Source organism: Tachyglossus aculeatus, chromosome 26 (assembly GCF_015852505.1).
Source record: "Tachyglossus aculeatus isolate mTacAcu1 chromosome 26, mTacAcu1.pri, whole genome shotgun sequence".
Lineage (NCBI taxonomy): Eukaryota > Metazoa > Chordata > Mammalia > Monotremata > Tachyglossidae > Tachyglossus > Tachyglossus aculeatus.
This window is the reverse complement of record NC_052091.1, coordinates 17923382-17939857: the sequence shown is the minus strand read 5'-3', so window position 1 is coordinate 17939857 and position 16476 is coordinate 17923382. Positions and strand designations below refer to the sequence as shown.

At 46.4% G+C, this 16476-nt stretch overlaps 1 protein-coding gene across 2 annotated transcripts in view; it reads right to left on the bottom strand.

Moving 5' to 3' along the window:
• Positions 1 to 16476, bottom strand: part of SPPL2A (signal peptide peptidase like 2A) — a 56348-nt gene that overhangs the window by 13279 nt on the left and 26593 nt on the right. The window contains exons 6-14 of one of the 2 annotated variants that reach the window (XM_038766945.1): positions 15074 to 15225; positions 12920 to 13016; positions 11890 to 11991; positions 9697 to 9778; positions 8573 to 8647; positions 5116 to 5172; positions 4874 to 4927; positions 4314 to 4413; positions 822 to 899 (exon numbers count right to left, since the gene is read on the bottom strand). In XM_038766945.1, coding sequence (XP_038622873.1) covers positions 822 to 899; positions 4314 to 4413; positions 4874 to 4927; positions 5116 to 5172; positions 8573 to 8647; positions 9697 to 9778; positions 11890 to 11991; positions 12920 to 13016; positions 15074 to 15225 — 797 coding nt within the window. The remainder of the gene's footprint in view (positions 1 to 821; positions 900 to 4313; positions 4414 to 4873; positions 4928 to 5115; positions 5173 to 8572; positions 8648 to 9696; positions 9779 to 11889; positions 11992 to 12919; positions 13017 to 15073; positions 15226 to 16476) is intronic. The other variant, XM_038766946.1, reaches the window with a different exon arrangement.

Below are 16476 nucleotides of genomic sequence, written 5' to 3'. Positions count from 1 at the left end.
AAGCGCTTACTATGTGCAAAGCACTGTTCTAAGCGCTGGGGAGGTTACAAGGCGATCGGGTTGTCCCACGGGGGGCTCACAGTCTTCATCCCCATTTTACAGATGAGGTCACTGAGGCCCAGAGAAGTCAAGTGACTTGCCCAAATTCACACAGCTGACATATCTATTCTGTTTACTTTATTTTGTTAATATGTTTGGTTTTGTTCTCTGTCTCCCCTTTCTAAACTGTGAGCCCGCTGTTGGGTAGGGACTGTCTCTATATATTGCCAACTTGGACTTCCTAAGCGCTTAGTCCAGTGCTCTGCACACAGTAAGCGCTCAATAAATACGATTGATTGATTGATTGAAGTGGCAGAGCCGGGATTTGAACCCATGACCTCTGACTCCAAAGCCCGGGCTCCTTCCACTGAGCCACGCTGCTTCTGGGAACTAACCGGTTAATTCAAGCACCCATAACTGCCCCTTTCCATCCCCCCCGGCCTTACCTCCTTCCCTTCCCCACAGCACCTGTATATATGTATATATGTTTGTACGGATTTATTACTCTATTTATTTATTTATTTTACTTGTACATATCCATTCTATTTATTGCATTTTGTTAATATGTTTTGTTTCATTCTCTGTCTCTCCCTTCTAGACTGTGAGCCCACTGTTGGGTAGGGACCGTCTCTATATGTTGCCAACTTGGACTTCCCAAGCGTTTAGTACAGTGCTCTGCACACAGTAAGTGCTCAATAAATACGATTGATTGATTGATTGATTGATTCAGCAGTTTTAGAAAGACACACAGAGCAGGACAGGGTAAAAATAAAACCATTTACCAATTGTGCAGGACACGTAGTAGACCGAAGAAGAACCAGTCTGGACATCAAATCTCCGACAATAGGCAACCAACAAGCCTTCAAAACAACAAACAACCACAACTCCAAATGACTTTTTTTGAGAAAATGCAAGTTTGGGGGTTGCAAGTGAGATCGTGGTGTGTGCTTTCAATAGCCCTTTCCCAAAGTTCTTGGGATTTGTCCTAAAAGGGTCACAGGATTAAATAACTTCCACGCAGGATCGCTTAGACTCAACGCACCTCAGACTAACGCAGTTTAAATTGACTTTTATTTATAGAAACCAATCACCACCCCATACCTCGTGATGTTCTGCCTTCCTACGGGCATTAAAGAGGATTTCAGTTTAATTAAAAAGCCACCCGCCGACGCAATGTCAAACCCACCCAGTTACAAATGCGCAGAAACCGAATTCCTCGAACAGAGGCTTAAGCTTTCCACATCTTATTAAAAACATTTTTGGTTCTTTATTCCTTTGAACAGTCTTTGGTAATTTGCGCATTAGTTCACTTTATTGGAAGGGGGACAAAAAAAAATCCTACAAGCAGGTCCTGTTTTCTCTCATTATTTTAACTGGTCCAAGAAACCAATTCACCTTACTGTCAGTTTGACTAATCTCGGTCTCTGGGTGAGTAAAAAAAATAAAACCACAAACCTTAACCTTTCCCTTTGGTTTAGGTTGTTTATTCTGAAATAATAATAATGAGGGAATGTGTTAAGTGCTTACTATGTGCAAAGCACCATTCTAAGTGCTGGGGTAATCAGTTGTCCCACGGAGGGTTCACGGCCTTAATTGCCGTTTTACAGACAAGGGAACTGAGGCACAGAGAAGTGAAGTACCTTGCCCAAGGTCACACAGCAGACATGTGGCAGGGCAGGAATTCGAACCCATGACCCCCCAAGCCGGTGCTCTTGCCACTGAGCCACACTGCTTCTCATAGCTGTACAGTGAGAGAGAATCATCCACGGGGTTTGTCCCACAGGGAAGAGCCCTTGCCACGTTTCTTTACAGCCCAAACCCTTCTTTGGCGGGGCAGGAGGGGAGCTATTTATTGAGCGCTTTTTACATTCTGGGCGCTGTACTACGCACTGGCGTAGACACGACTTAGGCTGGACACAGTCTCTTTCCCACATGAGGCTCACGGTCTTTATCCTGGTTCTAATCCTGGCTCCATCACTTGTCCGCTGTGTGACTTCGGGCAAGTCACTTCACTTCTCTGGGCCTCAGTTCCCTCATCTGGAAAATGGGGATGAAGACTGTGAGCCCCACGGGGGACAACCTGATCACCTTGTATCATCATCATCATCAATCGTATTTATTGAGCGCTCGCTGTGTGCAGAGCACTGTACTAAGCGCTTGGGAAGTACAAATTGGCAACATATAGAGACAGTCCCTACCCAACAGTGGGTTCACAGTCTAAAAGCGGGAGACAGAGAACAAAACCAAACGTACTAACAAAATAAAATAAATAGAATAGATATGCACAAATAAAATAGAGTAATAAATATGTACAAACATATATACAATATACATATATTGTATCTCCCCCAGTGCTTAGAAGAGTGCTTGGCACATAGTAAGCATTTAGCAAATACCATCATCATCATCATCATCATCATTATTATTATTATTATTATTATTATGCACTTAGTATCTCTGGATGTGGAACTTCACTTCTGAACCTGCTATTTTCTCTTTCTGAGAGAACTAAACTGTGGTTTATATGTGGTATATATGTTGCCGGTTTGTAATTCCCAAGCACAGTAAGCGCCCTCATTACCTTGTATCTCCCCCAGAGCTTCGAAGAGTGCTTGGCACATAGTAAGCATTTAACAAATACTATTATTATTATTATTATTATTATTATTATTACTATGTACTTAAATACATCCGGATGTGGAACTTCACTTTTGACCCTGCTATTTTCTCTTTCTGAGAAAACTAAACTGCGGTTTATACGTGGTATATATGTTGCCGGTTTGTACTTCCCAAGCGCTCAGTCCAGTGCTCTGCACACAGTAAGCGCTCAATAAATACAATTGAATGAACGAATGAATCCCCATTTCCCGGATGAGGAAACTGGGGCCCAGAGAAGTGAAGTGACACATCCAGGGTCACACACTGGACAGGTGGCGGAGCCGGGATTAGAACCCAGGTCCTCCCGACCCCCAGGCCCAGGCTCCAGCCACTAAGCCACGCTGCTTGTCTCGCTGCAACTACAGAAACGGGCCGGACTGATTCAGTCAATCAATCAATCGTATTTATTGAGCGCTTCCTGTGTGCAGAGCACTGTACTGAGCGCTTGGGAAGTACAAGTTGGCAACATAGAGAGACGGTCCCGACCCAACAGTGGGCTCACAGTCTGCGGCCACCCCCTCCCCTTTGTTTAAGGGATTCCTCTGGACTGGGCCACGGGGGCTCGGTGGGGAGTGGGGGAGATGCCAACATACTGGACTGTGAGCCCGCTGTTGGGTAGGGACTGTCTCTATATGTTGCCAATTTGTACTTCCCAAGCGCTTAGTACAGGGCTCTGCACATAGTAAGCGCTCAATAAATACGATTGATGATGATGATGATACTGGAGGGCTTGTGCTCTCTTTGCTCCATCCCTCGCATTCCCCTTCACCCCGGAATGCCACCTCTGAACCCACGCCCTGAGGGTCCTGGCAGATAGAGTCCCACGTATAACACTACGAATTGTGGTATTTGTTAAGCGCTTACTGTGTGCCAGGCACTGTATTAAGCGCTCGTGTGGTTCCAAGCAAATCGGGTTGGACGCAATCCCCGTCCCACATGGGGCTCGCGGTCTTAATCCCTATTTTACAGACGAGGGAACTGAGGCCCGGAGAAGTGAAGTGACTTGCCCAGCGCCCCAGAGAGGACAAGAGGAGGGGCCGGGATTAATGATGATGATGATGGTGGCATCTGTTAAGCACTTACTATGTGCAAAGCGCTGTTCTAAGCGCTGGGGAGGACACAAGGTGATCAGGTTGTCCCTCGTGGGGCTCGCAGTCTTAATCCCCATTTTCCAGATGAGGGAACTGAAGCACGGAGGAAGCGAAGTGACTTGCCCAAGGTCACACAGCTAACACGTGGCGGAGCCGGGATTCGAACCCACGACCTCTGACTCCCAAGCCCGGGCTCTTTCCACTCTCGTTAGAACATAGGTCCTTCCGGTTCCCAGGCCCACGCTCTCCCCACTAGGCCATGCTGCTTCTTCATATTTTATAGTACTTTTTTACGGCTTTTAAGTGCTTACTCCGTGCCCGGCACTGTACTGAGCGCTGAGGGCGATATGAAGGGGGATGCAATCCACGTCCCGTGTGGGGCTCGCGGCCTTAATCCCCCTTTTACAGACGAGGGGACCGAGGCCCAGAGACCGACCACCGCTGTCGGGGCGGGAGGAGGGTGACGCCCGCCCGGGTGCTCGAAAGGGTCAGCACGCGACGGGCTAAGGGGAGACGTCCGCTTACCCGGCACGATGATGTCGCCAAAGCCCAGTAACGAGAAGGGAATGACACACAGGGTTTGCGCGGAGAACACCAGCCTCGGCACCCTGATGACCACCGGCAACTGAAAGACAGAAGCCCACCGTCAGCCCCATCGGCCTCTCTCAGGCACGTCGCTCGGGAGAAGACGGGCCGACGCTGAACGCTAGTGCTCTGCACACAGTAAGCGCTCAATAAATACGACTGATGATGACTTTGACCCGTCCGAAGGGCACCGTGAGGCATTTGAAATTAGAGGACACGAACTACGTGCAGACACACACACACGGGCACATTCCCACACAAACACACCCACGGAGAGTAACCAGAGAGCTCACGAGGGCTCGGACGTGTAGCTTCGGGAAAACTCGGAGCCAACGGGGGCTCACAGAAACGGATCCGACATTCCCGCTGTCTAGCCTCAGACCCCGAAACGACCGAGTGGCTTTTTGGAACCCTTGGAGAACAGCTTCGCCTTAGAGGGTGCGATATTTTTTTTTTTTCCAAAAAAAATCCAGTGAACGTATCGGAAACACAATCCTTACTTTCTCATGGGGAGCTGAGGGCTGAGCTGTGGCATCCACCAAGTTTCCATCATTCTAGGATGAAACCCAAGTCAATAGGGATTTAATAAAGTAACTAGGAAAAAGTGGCTGTATTTGTGAGAACAACAACAACTACTAAAAAAAAATTACGCCTCAATATGCACCACGTGGAAAGACAATACTACCGACTGTGCAGGTACGTCCCCAACGGAAACGTCGGCCTGGACGCAGCCCGTGCCTACCTTTTCGCTGTTCCCGAAAGGTCCGGCCGCGACTTCAACCATGATACTCTCCCCGTTCTAACAGTCGAAGCATACGAGAGATGAGCGTCATATTTAGCGATTCGATAGGCACCGCTTAAGACCAATAACCTCTCTACGGAGGAACTCCGGAATGGAAGTACGTTACGGTCGGTTCGCAGTCAAAATATTTTTTTTTCTTTTTAAAAAAAGGGTATTTAAGTGCTTACTATGTGCCAGACAGCTCTCTTCCTCCCTTCAAAGCCCTGCTGAGAGCTCACCTCCTCCAGAAGGCCTCCCCAGACTGAGCCCCTTCCTTCCTCTCCCCCTCGTCCCCCTCTCCATCCCCCCATCTTACCTCCCTCCCTTCCCCACAGCACCTGTATATATGTATATGTTTGTACATATTTTTTTACTCTATTTATTTATTTATTTAATTTATTTGTACATATCTATTCTATTTTATTTTGTTAGTATGTTTGGTTTTGTTCTCTGTCTCCCCCTTTTAGACTGTGAGCCCACTGTTGGGTAGGGACTGTCTCTATATGTTGCCAATTTGTACTTCCCAAGCGCTTAGTACAGTGCTCTGCACATAGTAAGCGCTCAATAAATACGATTGATGATGATGATGATGACGCTTAGGCACTGCAGTAGATATGAGATAGGATCGACACGGTCTACGTCCCACGTTTGTACAGATTTATGACTCTATTTATTTTACTTGTACGTATTTACTATTTGATTTATTTTAACGATGTGCATCTAGCCTTAATTCTATTCCTTCTGACGTCTTGACACCCGTCCACTTGTTTTGTCGGCTGTCTCCCCCTTCTAGACTGTGAGCCCGTTGTTGGGTAGGAAATGTTACGTTGCCAACTTGTACTTCCCAAGCGCTTAGTACAGTGCTCTGCACACAGTAAGCGCTCAATAAATACGATTGAATGAATGAATGAACATGGGGCTCACGGTTTTCATCCCCGTTTTACAGGTGAGGGAACTGAGGGAACTCATTTGTTAAGTGCTCACTGTGTGTCAGGCACTGTACTAAGCGCTGGGGGAGATCATCAGATAAATAATAATCATGATGGCATCTGTTAAGCGCTTACTATGTGCAAAGCACTGTACTAGGCGCTGGGGAGGGTATAAGGTGATCAGGTTGCCCCACTTGGGGCTCACGGTCTTAATCCCCATTTTACAGATGAGGTAACTGAGGTACAGAGAAGTGACTTGCCCAAAGTCACACAGCTGACAACAGGCAGAGCCGGGATTCGAACCCGTGGCCTCCGACTTCCAAGCTCTTTCCACTGAGCCACGTGGCTTCTCTAGATCCCAACTAGGGCTCGCCGTCCGTGTAGGAGGGAGAACGGGGACCGAATCCCCATTCTGCAGACGAAAGAATGGAGGCCCGGGGAAGACAAGTGACTTGCCCAGGGTCACGCATCCAGCAGACAAGTGGATTAAAACTGAAGTCCTCTGATAATAATAATAATAATGATGGCATTTATTAAGCGCTTACTATGTGCAAAGCACTGTTCTAAGCGCTGGGGTAGATACAAGGTAATCAAGTTGTCCCACGTGGGGCTCACAGACTTAATCCCCATTTTCCAGATGAGGGAACTGAGGCCCAGAGAAGTGAAGCGACTTGCCCCGAGTCACCCAGCTGACAAGTGGCGGAGCCGGGATTCGAACCCACGACCTCCGACTCCAAAGCCCGGGCTCTTTCCACTGAGCCACGCTGCTTCTCTAATTCCCAAGGCCGGGCTCTTCCCACTGGGCCCCAGCGACTCCAATAAAATGGACTTGGCGGAAAGAGGCGTCCTCCTCACATAAGCCCCCTAGATGAACGAAGAAACCCGTTAAAGCATTTTTTTTTCTTATTTAGCAGCTGAAACGGCTAACTGAGGATCCCCGGAATGTCCCTGAGCTGAGTGGCTTCCCCGGGCCCACGTAGAAGATGGTGGCGGAGCCGGAATTAGAACCCAGGTCCACTTGACTCCTGGGCCCGTGCTCTTTTCACCACGCCGCTTCTCAGCCGAACACACGAATGCGGGCTAAGCTCAGAGTCTGAAAGAAACTAATTGGGGTCACCATGCCCAAAGCCCCCCGGGGAAAAAAATTAAACTGTGAAATCCCAACCCGAAGCGTTAACTCCGCGTGATTTCAGGCAGCCGTCGGGCGGAACCGAAGCGGGAGTTCCCGTGGCCGGTGTCACGGGGTGCGGATCGAAGGGAGTTTGGGCGCCTGCTTGGCATTCCCCGAAACGCTTCCGCTCTATCCCAATTCTTCGTCCCTGCCGATTTCTGCGCCGTTTCAGAGATGACGGGTAGGTAGAAGTGAGGGACCGAGGGCCGGGTGGGTGACATCGGTGGCTGGGGTAAAGTGGGAGCAGGCGGCGGGCCAAGGTGGGAAGGGAGGTGGGGCGGTAGTGCCGGGAAAATGAGGCCTAGCAAGGGAGAGGAAGAGTGGGGAGATGCGGCAAAGTCGGGGCGAAAGGAGTGGGGCAAACAGGTGGTGTTCTCTAGCGGAGAAACTATGGGCTTGGAAGTCAGAGGACCTGGGTTCTAATCCCGCGTCCGCCCCTTGTCTTCTGGGTGATCCCGAGCAAGTCACTTCCCTTCTCTGGGCCTCCGTTCCCTCACCTGCAACATGGGGATTAAGACCGGGAGCCCCACGTGGGACACGGACTGTATCCAACCCCATTAGACTGTGAGCCCACTGTTGGGTAGGGACTGCCTCTATATGTTGCCAACTTGGACTTCCCAAGCGCTTAGTACAGTGCTCTGCACACAGTAAGCGCTCAATGAATACGACTGATGATGATGATGATTAGCTTGTATCCGCCCCAGCGCTAAGTACAGTGTCTGGCACATAGTAAGCACATAAATACCATTAAAAAAAAAATCCCAGGTTTTCCTTTTCCCTTCCCTCTCTGGGAGATTTGGAGACGAAGGGAGAAAAAACCTAAACTGGTGCAACTGTAGATTGGTCCCCTGATTTCCCCAAAACATGGAACAAATGCCTTAAGCCTAAAGAGATTAAAAGAGAGGGGAAATGGAAAAACCCAGGATTTCTGAGAAATGACCTCCACTGCCTAGCGGAAAGAGCACGGGCCTGGGAATCCGAGGACCTGGGTTCCAATCCAGGCTCTTCCACACGCCTGCTGTGTTACCTTGGCAAGTCACTTCACTTCTCCGGGCCTCAGTTACCTCATCTGTAAAACGGGGATTTAATCCTACTCTCGGGTGGGACGGGCTGGCTCCAACCTGATTTACGTGTCTCTTACCCCAGTGCTCAGAACAGTGCTTGGCACACGGCAAGTGCTTAACTAGTACCGTAATTATTATTATTATTATTACCATAAAGCATTTCCATCTGGGGGCGGGGGTAGCAACCGAAAACGTGAACTAGCCGTGGGCCGGTATCAGCACTTTCCCCCGGGGTCGAAAGATCGGGGCCGTACCTTTGTGATGAATGGTGTTATGAAAACGAAAAACACATCATAGATGAGGAGAAGGCCTAGCAGAATCACGCATGACTGTGAAAAAGAAAAGCCCAAATTAAAGGCCGCATTTCCAAACCCACGAGAAGAAGTAACGGAGCGGTGACGGTGCAAATCAACTGCGGGCAAGCGTACACTGGGCATGATTTAAAGGATGTTTTTTGGGTCGTATTTGCAATATTATCCGATAAACGGAATCAATCCCTCATAGCCTTTATTGGGACCATGACGGTGAAAGAAAAAAGCCAAAATTAAAGGCCGCATTTCCAAACCCACGAGAAGAAGTAACGGAACGGTGACGGTGCAAATCAACTGCTGGCAAGCGTACACCAGGCATGATTTAAAGGATGTTTTTTGGGTCGTATTTGCAATATTATCCAATAAATGGAATCAATCCCTCATAGCCTTTATTGGGACCATGACTGTGGAAAAAAAAAAAGCCCAAATTAAAGGCGGCATTTCCAAACCCACGGGAAGAAGTAACGGAGTGGTGACGGTGCAAATCAACTGCTGGCAAGCATACACTGGGGGTGATTTAAAGGATGTTTTTTGGGTTGTATTTGCAATATTATCCGATAAACTGAATCAATCCCTCATAGCCTATATTGGGACCATGACTGTGGAAAGAAAAAGCCAACATTAAAGGCCGCATTTCCAAGCCCACGGGAAGAAGTAACGGAGCGGTGACGGTGCAAATCAACTGCTGGCAAGCATACACCGGGCATGATTTAAAGGATGTTTTCTGGGTCGTATTTGCAATATTATCCGATAAACGGAATCAATCCCTCATAGCCTTTATTGGGACCATGACTGTGGAAAGAAAAAGCCAAAATTAAAGGCCGCATTTCCAAGCCCACGAGAAGAAGTAACGGAACGGTGACAGTACAAATCAACTGCTGGCAAGCGTACACTGGGCATGATTTAAAGGATGTTTTTTGGGTCGTATCTGCAATATTATCCGCTAAACGGAATCAATCCCTCATAGCCTTTAAAGGGACCAAATAAAAGCCACTTCCTTCCTTTCGCATTTAGTCTCCCTCAGTGGGTAGCTTGAAACAATGAGATTAAAAAGCAACATACTCTACCTTAAAGTTGGGCATTTTCAGGGTTTTGATGAAATTGAGGCAGAATGCGATGCCCAGGATGTCTTGTAATACCCAAGCCCACCTGGAATAGAGATGAAAAAAAGATCCTGTTTGGAGCAACTGCGATTTTTAAAATGGTTCTGAATACATAAAACAGGCCGTGGCTAGGAATACGTGCTAACCGCTGGGAATTGGTAATTTGACAATCTACGGGCGTTTTAATGGAAAAAGAAAAAAAAGATTAAAAAAAGAGAAGTAGAAGTGATATGGACAACTGGTCTCCTTGAGAACAAAGAGCTGCAGGGGAACGCTGGTTTTGGGAGGAAGGGAACATGTCTACCGGCTCTGTTGTACTGTACTCTCCCAAGGGCTTAGTACAGTGCTCAGCGCACAGTAAGAGCTCACTGATGACGCCGACTGATTGAGCGCTTACGGTGTGGAGGGCACGGTACTAGGAGCTTGGGAGAGTACAGTACAAAACACCACAGCAGAGCAGGCCAACACAATCTCTGCCCACAAGGAGCTTACAATCTAGCGGGGAAAATGGACATTAAAATAAATGAGAGTAGAACTTTCCCCGAGAGTTCACTGCAAGTGCCAAAGATCTCCAGGGAGAGACAAAATACACTCCAAAAGCACTGCAAAATGGACTTTAAAATAAATTAAGAGTAGAACTTTCCCCAAGAGTTCACTGCAAGTGCCAAAGATCTCCAGGGAGAGACAAAATACACTCCAAAAGCACTGGAAAATGGACATTAAAATAAATTAAGAGTAGAACTTTCCCCGAGAGTTCACTGCAAGTGCCAAAGATCTCCAGGGACAGACGAAATACATTCCAAAAGCACTGGAAAATGGACATTAAAATAAATTAAGAGTAGAACTTTCCCCAAGAGTTCACTGCAAGTGCCAAAGATCTCCAGGGATAGACAAAATACATTCCAAAAGCACTGGAAAATGGACTTTAAAATAAATTAGAGTAGAACTTTCCCCGAGAGTTCACTGCAAGTGCCAAAGATCTCCAGGGATAGACAAAATACATTCCAAAAGCACTGGAAAATGGACATTAAAATAAATTAGAGTAGAACTTTCCCCGAGAGTTCACTGCAAGTGCCAAAGATCTCCAGGGAGAGACAAAATACATTCCAGAAGCACTGGAAAATAGACTTTAAAATAAATTAGAGTAGAACTTTCCCCGAGAGTTCACTGCAAGTGCCAAAGATCTCCAGGGATAGACAAAATACATTCCAAAAGCACTGGAAAATGGACATTAAAATAAATTAGAGTAGAACTTTTCCCGAGAGTTCACCGCAAGTGCCAAAGATCTCCAGGGATAGACAAAATACATTCCAAAAGCACTGGAAAACGGACTTTAAAATAAATTAGAGTAGAACTTTCCCCGAGAGTTCACTGCAAGTGCCAAAGATCTCCAGGGATAGACAAAATACATTCCAAAAGCACTGGAAAATGGACTTTAAAATAAATTAAGAGTAGAGCTTTCCCCGAGAGTTCACTGCAAGTGCCAAAGATCTCCAGGGATAGACAAAATACATTCCAAAAGCACTGGAAAACGGACTTTAAAATAAATTAGAGTAGAACTTTCCCCGAGAGTTCACTGCAAGTGCCCAAGATCTCCAGGGATGGACAAAATACATTCCAAAAGCACTGGAAAATGGACATTAAAATAAATTAAGAGTAGAACTTTCCCCGAGAGTTCACTGCAAGTGCCAGAGATCTCCAGGGATGGACAAAATACATTCCAAAAGCACTGGAAAATGGACATTAAAATAAATTAGAGTAGAACTTTTCCCGAGAGTTCACTGCAAGTGCCAAAGATCTCCAGGGAGAGACAAAATACATTCCAAAAGCACTGGAGAGGAAAACAGAGTGAGACTTGCGAAATAAATTCACTTCCCTTCCACACAAAGGGCCCCGTTCTCATATTCCCCAAGTTGGTCCCACGGGTTCAAATCGTCAGGTTTAGAATATTTTCCTCGTAGGCTAAGGGATAGACCGTTAACAGAAAGTCGGTTTACAAAGTTGGAATCCAGGGACCGTAGTTCCAAATTGATTTGATAGAGAATTCCCAGAAGGTTACACCATTTCAGAATTCCGGGGCTCTGGAATTGCTTCCCTAAACCCTTGAGTGATGGCGGGATTTATGGGAGACTTACGCGAGAAATGGATTTCACCTACCCGTTTTCATTCCGAAACACAGCCCAAACGACAGCTACAGCTATGCAAAACCCAGCGAGGATAATAAGCCTCACTTCAAGGTGTTTGTTGCAGCATGGAATTCTTTAAAAAAAAAAAAAGAAAAAGCAAGACAGAGATTTGGTTTAGCTAGAACGGCAACATGTGAGAAATTAGAAAGGCAAATGAATGATGTTAAAACAGTCGTCACCATGAAGTTCTCCATTCAAATTCATCCTCATTAAATTGTTTGAAGGTGAAGAGCACACATTGGAGTTATGGGGAGCAAAAACTTATACACAAGTCAGATCCAGGCTCGGCAAAGCCTAACACCTCCAATTGCAACGGTGCTCGTAACCCACCCCAATCTTATTGATAACATTGCTTGAAAACTAACACTTTATGATGTAAGTCCAACATCGGCCAAATATTCTTCAGAGAACTCGGGTACTGGCACCAGAGTGACAGGTGCATTCCCTGCACTGGAAACCTGGTTACCTTTTCAGGCTCGAAGTGCTCGGGTAAGATAAAATATAAGAACAGTAAAATATAAGAAAAGCAGAGCAAGGAGAAAATAAACCCAACTAACATAACCACCTTGATGGTTCTTTTAAAAGGCAGAAGTCTGCTGGAACCCCGGAGAATTTTATATTATAACCGTCCAATGTGTCATCTTTGGAAAGCTCCAGGTTTGAAACCTTTTAATCGACCTAACCCCAGATTGAGCCCCCTCCTTCCTCTCCCCTTCCTCCCCCTCCCCACAGCACCTGTATATATGTTGGTACATATTTATTACTCCATTTATTTATTTTACTTGTAAATATTTATTCTATTTATTTTATTTGGTCTATATGTTTTGTTTTATTGCCTGTCTCCCCCTTCTAGACTGTGAGCCCGCTGTTGGGTAGGGGCCGTCTCTAGATGTTGCCAACTGGTATTTCCCAAGTGTTTAGTACAGTGCTCTGCACACAGTACGCGCTCACTACAGCTGAATGAATGAATGAACCGTTGGGTCTGCCCTGCTGAAACATACCTGCATTGTCCAAACGGTACTTGTCTAATTAATGCAGCAAGGCAGTTGTACAGGCTCATCGCGGAGGCCAAGCAGAAAACGGATATGATCACGTACACTACAGGGAGGAACAGGAAACCGTGTCAAGATGTGGAAGAGGAAAGGAGAGAAGTGATGGAGAAAGAAGTGATGGGGAAACACCGCAGAGGACGATTAAGGTAACCACGGGTCGGTAACAGAGCTGTAATTTATTTAGGGATGTTAACTTCCATCTCCCCCTCTAGACTGCAAGCCCGTTGTGGGCCACCAACTCTGCTACCCTGCTCCTCTGGACTCTCCCAAGCGCTTAGCACAGTGCTCTGCACACAGTAAGCACTTAATACGACTGATTGTTAGCTCAGGAGGTGGTTTCTTAGGCCTGACCTGGGGCTGCCTTGTTTGGAATAATCAGTGTGGTGTAGTGGATACAGCACGGGCTAGGAAATCAGGAGGTCAAAAGTTTTCATCTTGGCTCTGCCACTTCATCATCATCATCATCAATCGTATTTATTGAGCGTTTACTGTGTGCAGAGCACAGTACTAAGCGCTTGGGAAGTACAAATTGTCTTCTGTGTGACCTTGGGCAAGTCAGTTCGCTCCTCTGAGCCTCAGTTATCTCAACTCTAAAATGGGGATGGAAACTGTGAGCCCCACGTGGGATAAGGACTGCGTCCAACCCTATTTGCTTGTATCCACCCCAGTGCTTTGTACAGTGCCTGGCAGATAGTAAGCGCCTTAGCAAATGCCACAGTTATTATCTACCGGTGCCCCTCTAAAATTAGGAACAGCATAGCATGGAAATGAAGACTGGACATTGCTCTAAGAAGGGGTAGAAAAAGCTAAATGCTTCCAATGCTTCCAAATACCATGATTATTATCGATCGGTGCCCCTCTAAAATTAGGAAGAGCATAGCATGGAAATGAAGACTGGACATTGCTCTAAGAAGGGGTAGAAAAAGCTAAATGCTTCCAATGCTTCAACCCCATTTCCAGATGAGGGAACTGAGGCCCAGAGAAGTGAAGGCCCTACTGAGAGCTCACCTCCTCCAGGAGGCCTTCCCAGATTGAGCCCCTTCCTTCCTCTCCCCCTCATCCCCCTCTCCATCCCCCCCATCTTACCTCCTTCCCTTCCCCACAGCACCTGTATATATGTTTGTACATATTTATTACTCTATTTTACTTGTACATATCTATTCTATTTATTTTGTTACTATGTTTGGTTTTGTTCTCTGTCTCCCCCTTTTAGACTGTGAGCCCACTGTTGGGTAGGGACTGTCTCTATGTGATGCCAACTTGTACTTCCCAAGCGCTTAGTACAGTGCTCTGCACACAGTAAGCGCTCAATAAATACGGCTGATTGATTGATTGATTGGAGTGACTTGCCCCAGGCCACCCAGCAGACTGGAAACCCCACGTCCTTCCGACCGCGGGCTCGATCCAGTAGGCCCCGTGGGGGGAGGTATCATTGTTGCATGCGGCGTCTACATGAAATATCCGCAGATAATAATAATAATAATAATAAATAATAATAATAACGTTGGCATTTGTTAAGTGCTTACTATGTGCAAAGCACTGTTCTAAGAGCTTGGGGGATACAAAGTGATCAGGTTGTCCCACGTGGGGCTCACAGTCTTAATCCCCATTTTACAGATGAGGTAACAGGCTCAGAGAAGTTAAGTGACTTGCCCAAGGTTACACAGCAGACATGTGGTAGAGCCAGGATTCGAACCCATGACCTCTGACTCCAAAGCCCGGGCTCTTTCCGCTGAGCCACGCTGCTTAAAATCACTCAGGGACCTCCTCTTTCACGACCCTGGATGGGGTCCTTTGGGGAAACTTTAAGGAAGACCCTCGCTTTGGGCCTCGGGCTACTCCAGACCGGTCACCTGGTCTCCTTCCCGGTCTTTTTTAATCTATCTCTGCATCACTAACCCAGGGTGGGAGGGCTGATGATAATAATAATGATGATAATGGCATTTATGAAGCGCTTACTATGTGCAAAGCACTGCTCTGAGTGCCGGGGAGGTGACAAGGTGATCAGGTTGTCCCACAGGGGCCCGGGGGGGGATCCAAGGAGGAGACAGTTTTCCCCCGCGTTTCCCCACGGGGAGGAGAGTGGAGGATCCTTTTCCTTACCCAACCATTTGTAGAAGAAATAAAGTAAGACCAGCATCACACAACAGATGACCACAAATATCACAACCGTGAGCGGCGTGAAAGTCACGTTTTCTTCCTTCTTTCGCCTCGTCTCTCTTTCTTCGGGGTCGGTCGCGGCTTTCATTTCCTCACTGCACAAACACACACGAGACGTCCCGGTGACGACCGAGTATAATGTTTCCTGCTTCAAATTCCCCCAAACAGCGCTGACTTTTCAACAGATATTGGAAGGGCCCCAAGTAAATGATAATTATATATATATATATATATATATATATATATATATATATATATATATATATATATATATATATATATGTACAAATAATACAAGTACAATAAATAAATTTATAATAATAGATAAATCTAGATAATAGATAAATAAATAAATAAGTACAATAAATAGAATAAGTACAAATAATATATATATGTGTGTGTATATATATATATATTTTTTTTTTTGTACTTATTCTATTTATTTTATTTTGTTAATATGTTTTGTTTTGTTGACTGTCTCCCCCTTCTAGACTGTGAGCCCACTGTTGGGTAGGGACCGTCTCTATATGTTGCCAACTTGGACTTCCCAAGCGCTTAGTACAGTGCTCTGCACACAGTAAGCGCTCAATAAATATGATTGAATGAATGATGGCATTTATTAAGTGCTTACTATGTGCCAAGCACTGGAGAGGTTACAAGGCGATCAGGTTGTCCCATGGGGGGGGCTCACAGTCTTAATCCCCATTTTACAGATGAGGTCACTGAGGCCCAGAGAAGTGAAGTGACTTGCCCACAGTCACATAGCTGACAATTGGCGGAGCCGCGATTTGAATCCAGGACCTCCAAAGCCGGGGCTCTTTCCACTGAGCCACGCTGCTTCTCGTCAGTCCATGTCCCTCGTGGGGCTCACAGTCTTAATCCCCCTTTTACAGATGAGGTAACTGAGGCACAGAGAAGTTAAGTGGCTTGCCCAAGGTCACCCTTAGTACAGTGCTCTGCACACAGTAAGTGCTCAATAAATACGACTGAATGAACGAATGAATGAATGAAAACCAGAATTTGAAAAGGCACCGGGCGGACACCCTTAGTTTCGGGGTCGCCATTCCGAAGAAAAGGCTACAAAGTAGAAGAAACCCCTGCTTCTGGTTTGCTGGTGCTGTATTTCCCCCATCAAACCGATTTCTATGCCGCAATAGGGGCTGTTTGCATAGATGTATCTGACTTCTACTTTCAATCAATCAATCAATCGTATTTATTGAGCGCTTACTGTGTGCAGAGCAGTGTACTAAGCGCATGGGAAGTACAAGTTGGCAACATATAGAGACGGTCCCTACCCAACAGTGGGCTCACAGTCTAGAAGGGGGAGACAGAGAACAAAACCAAAC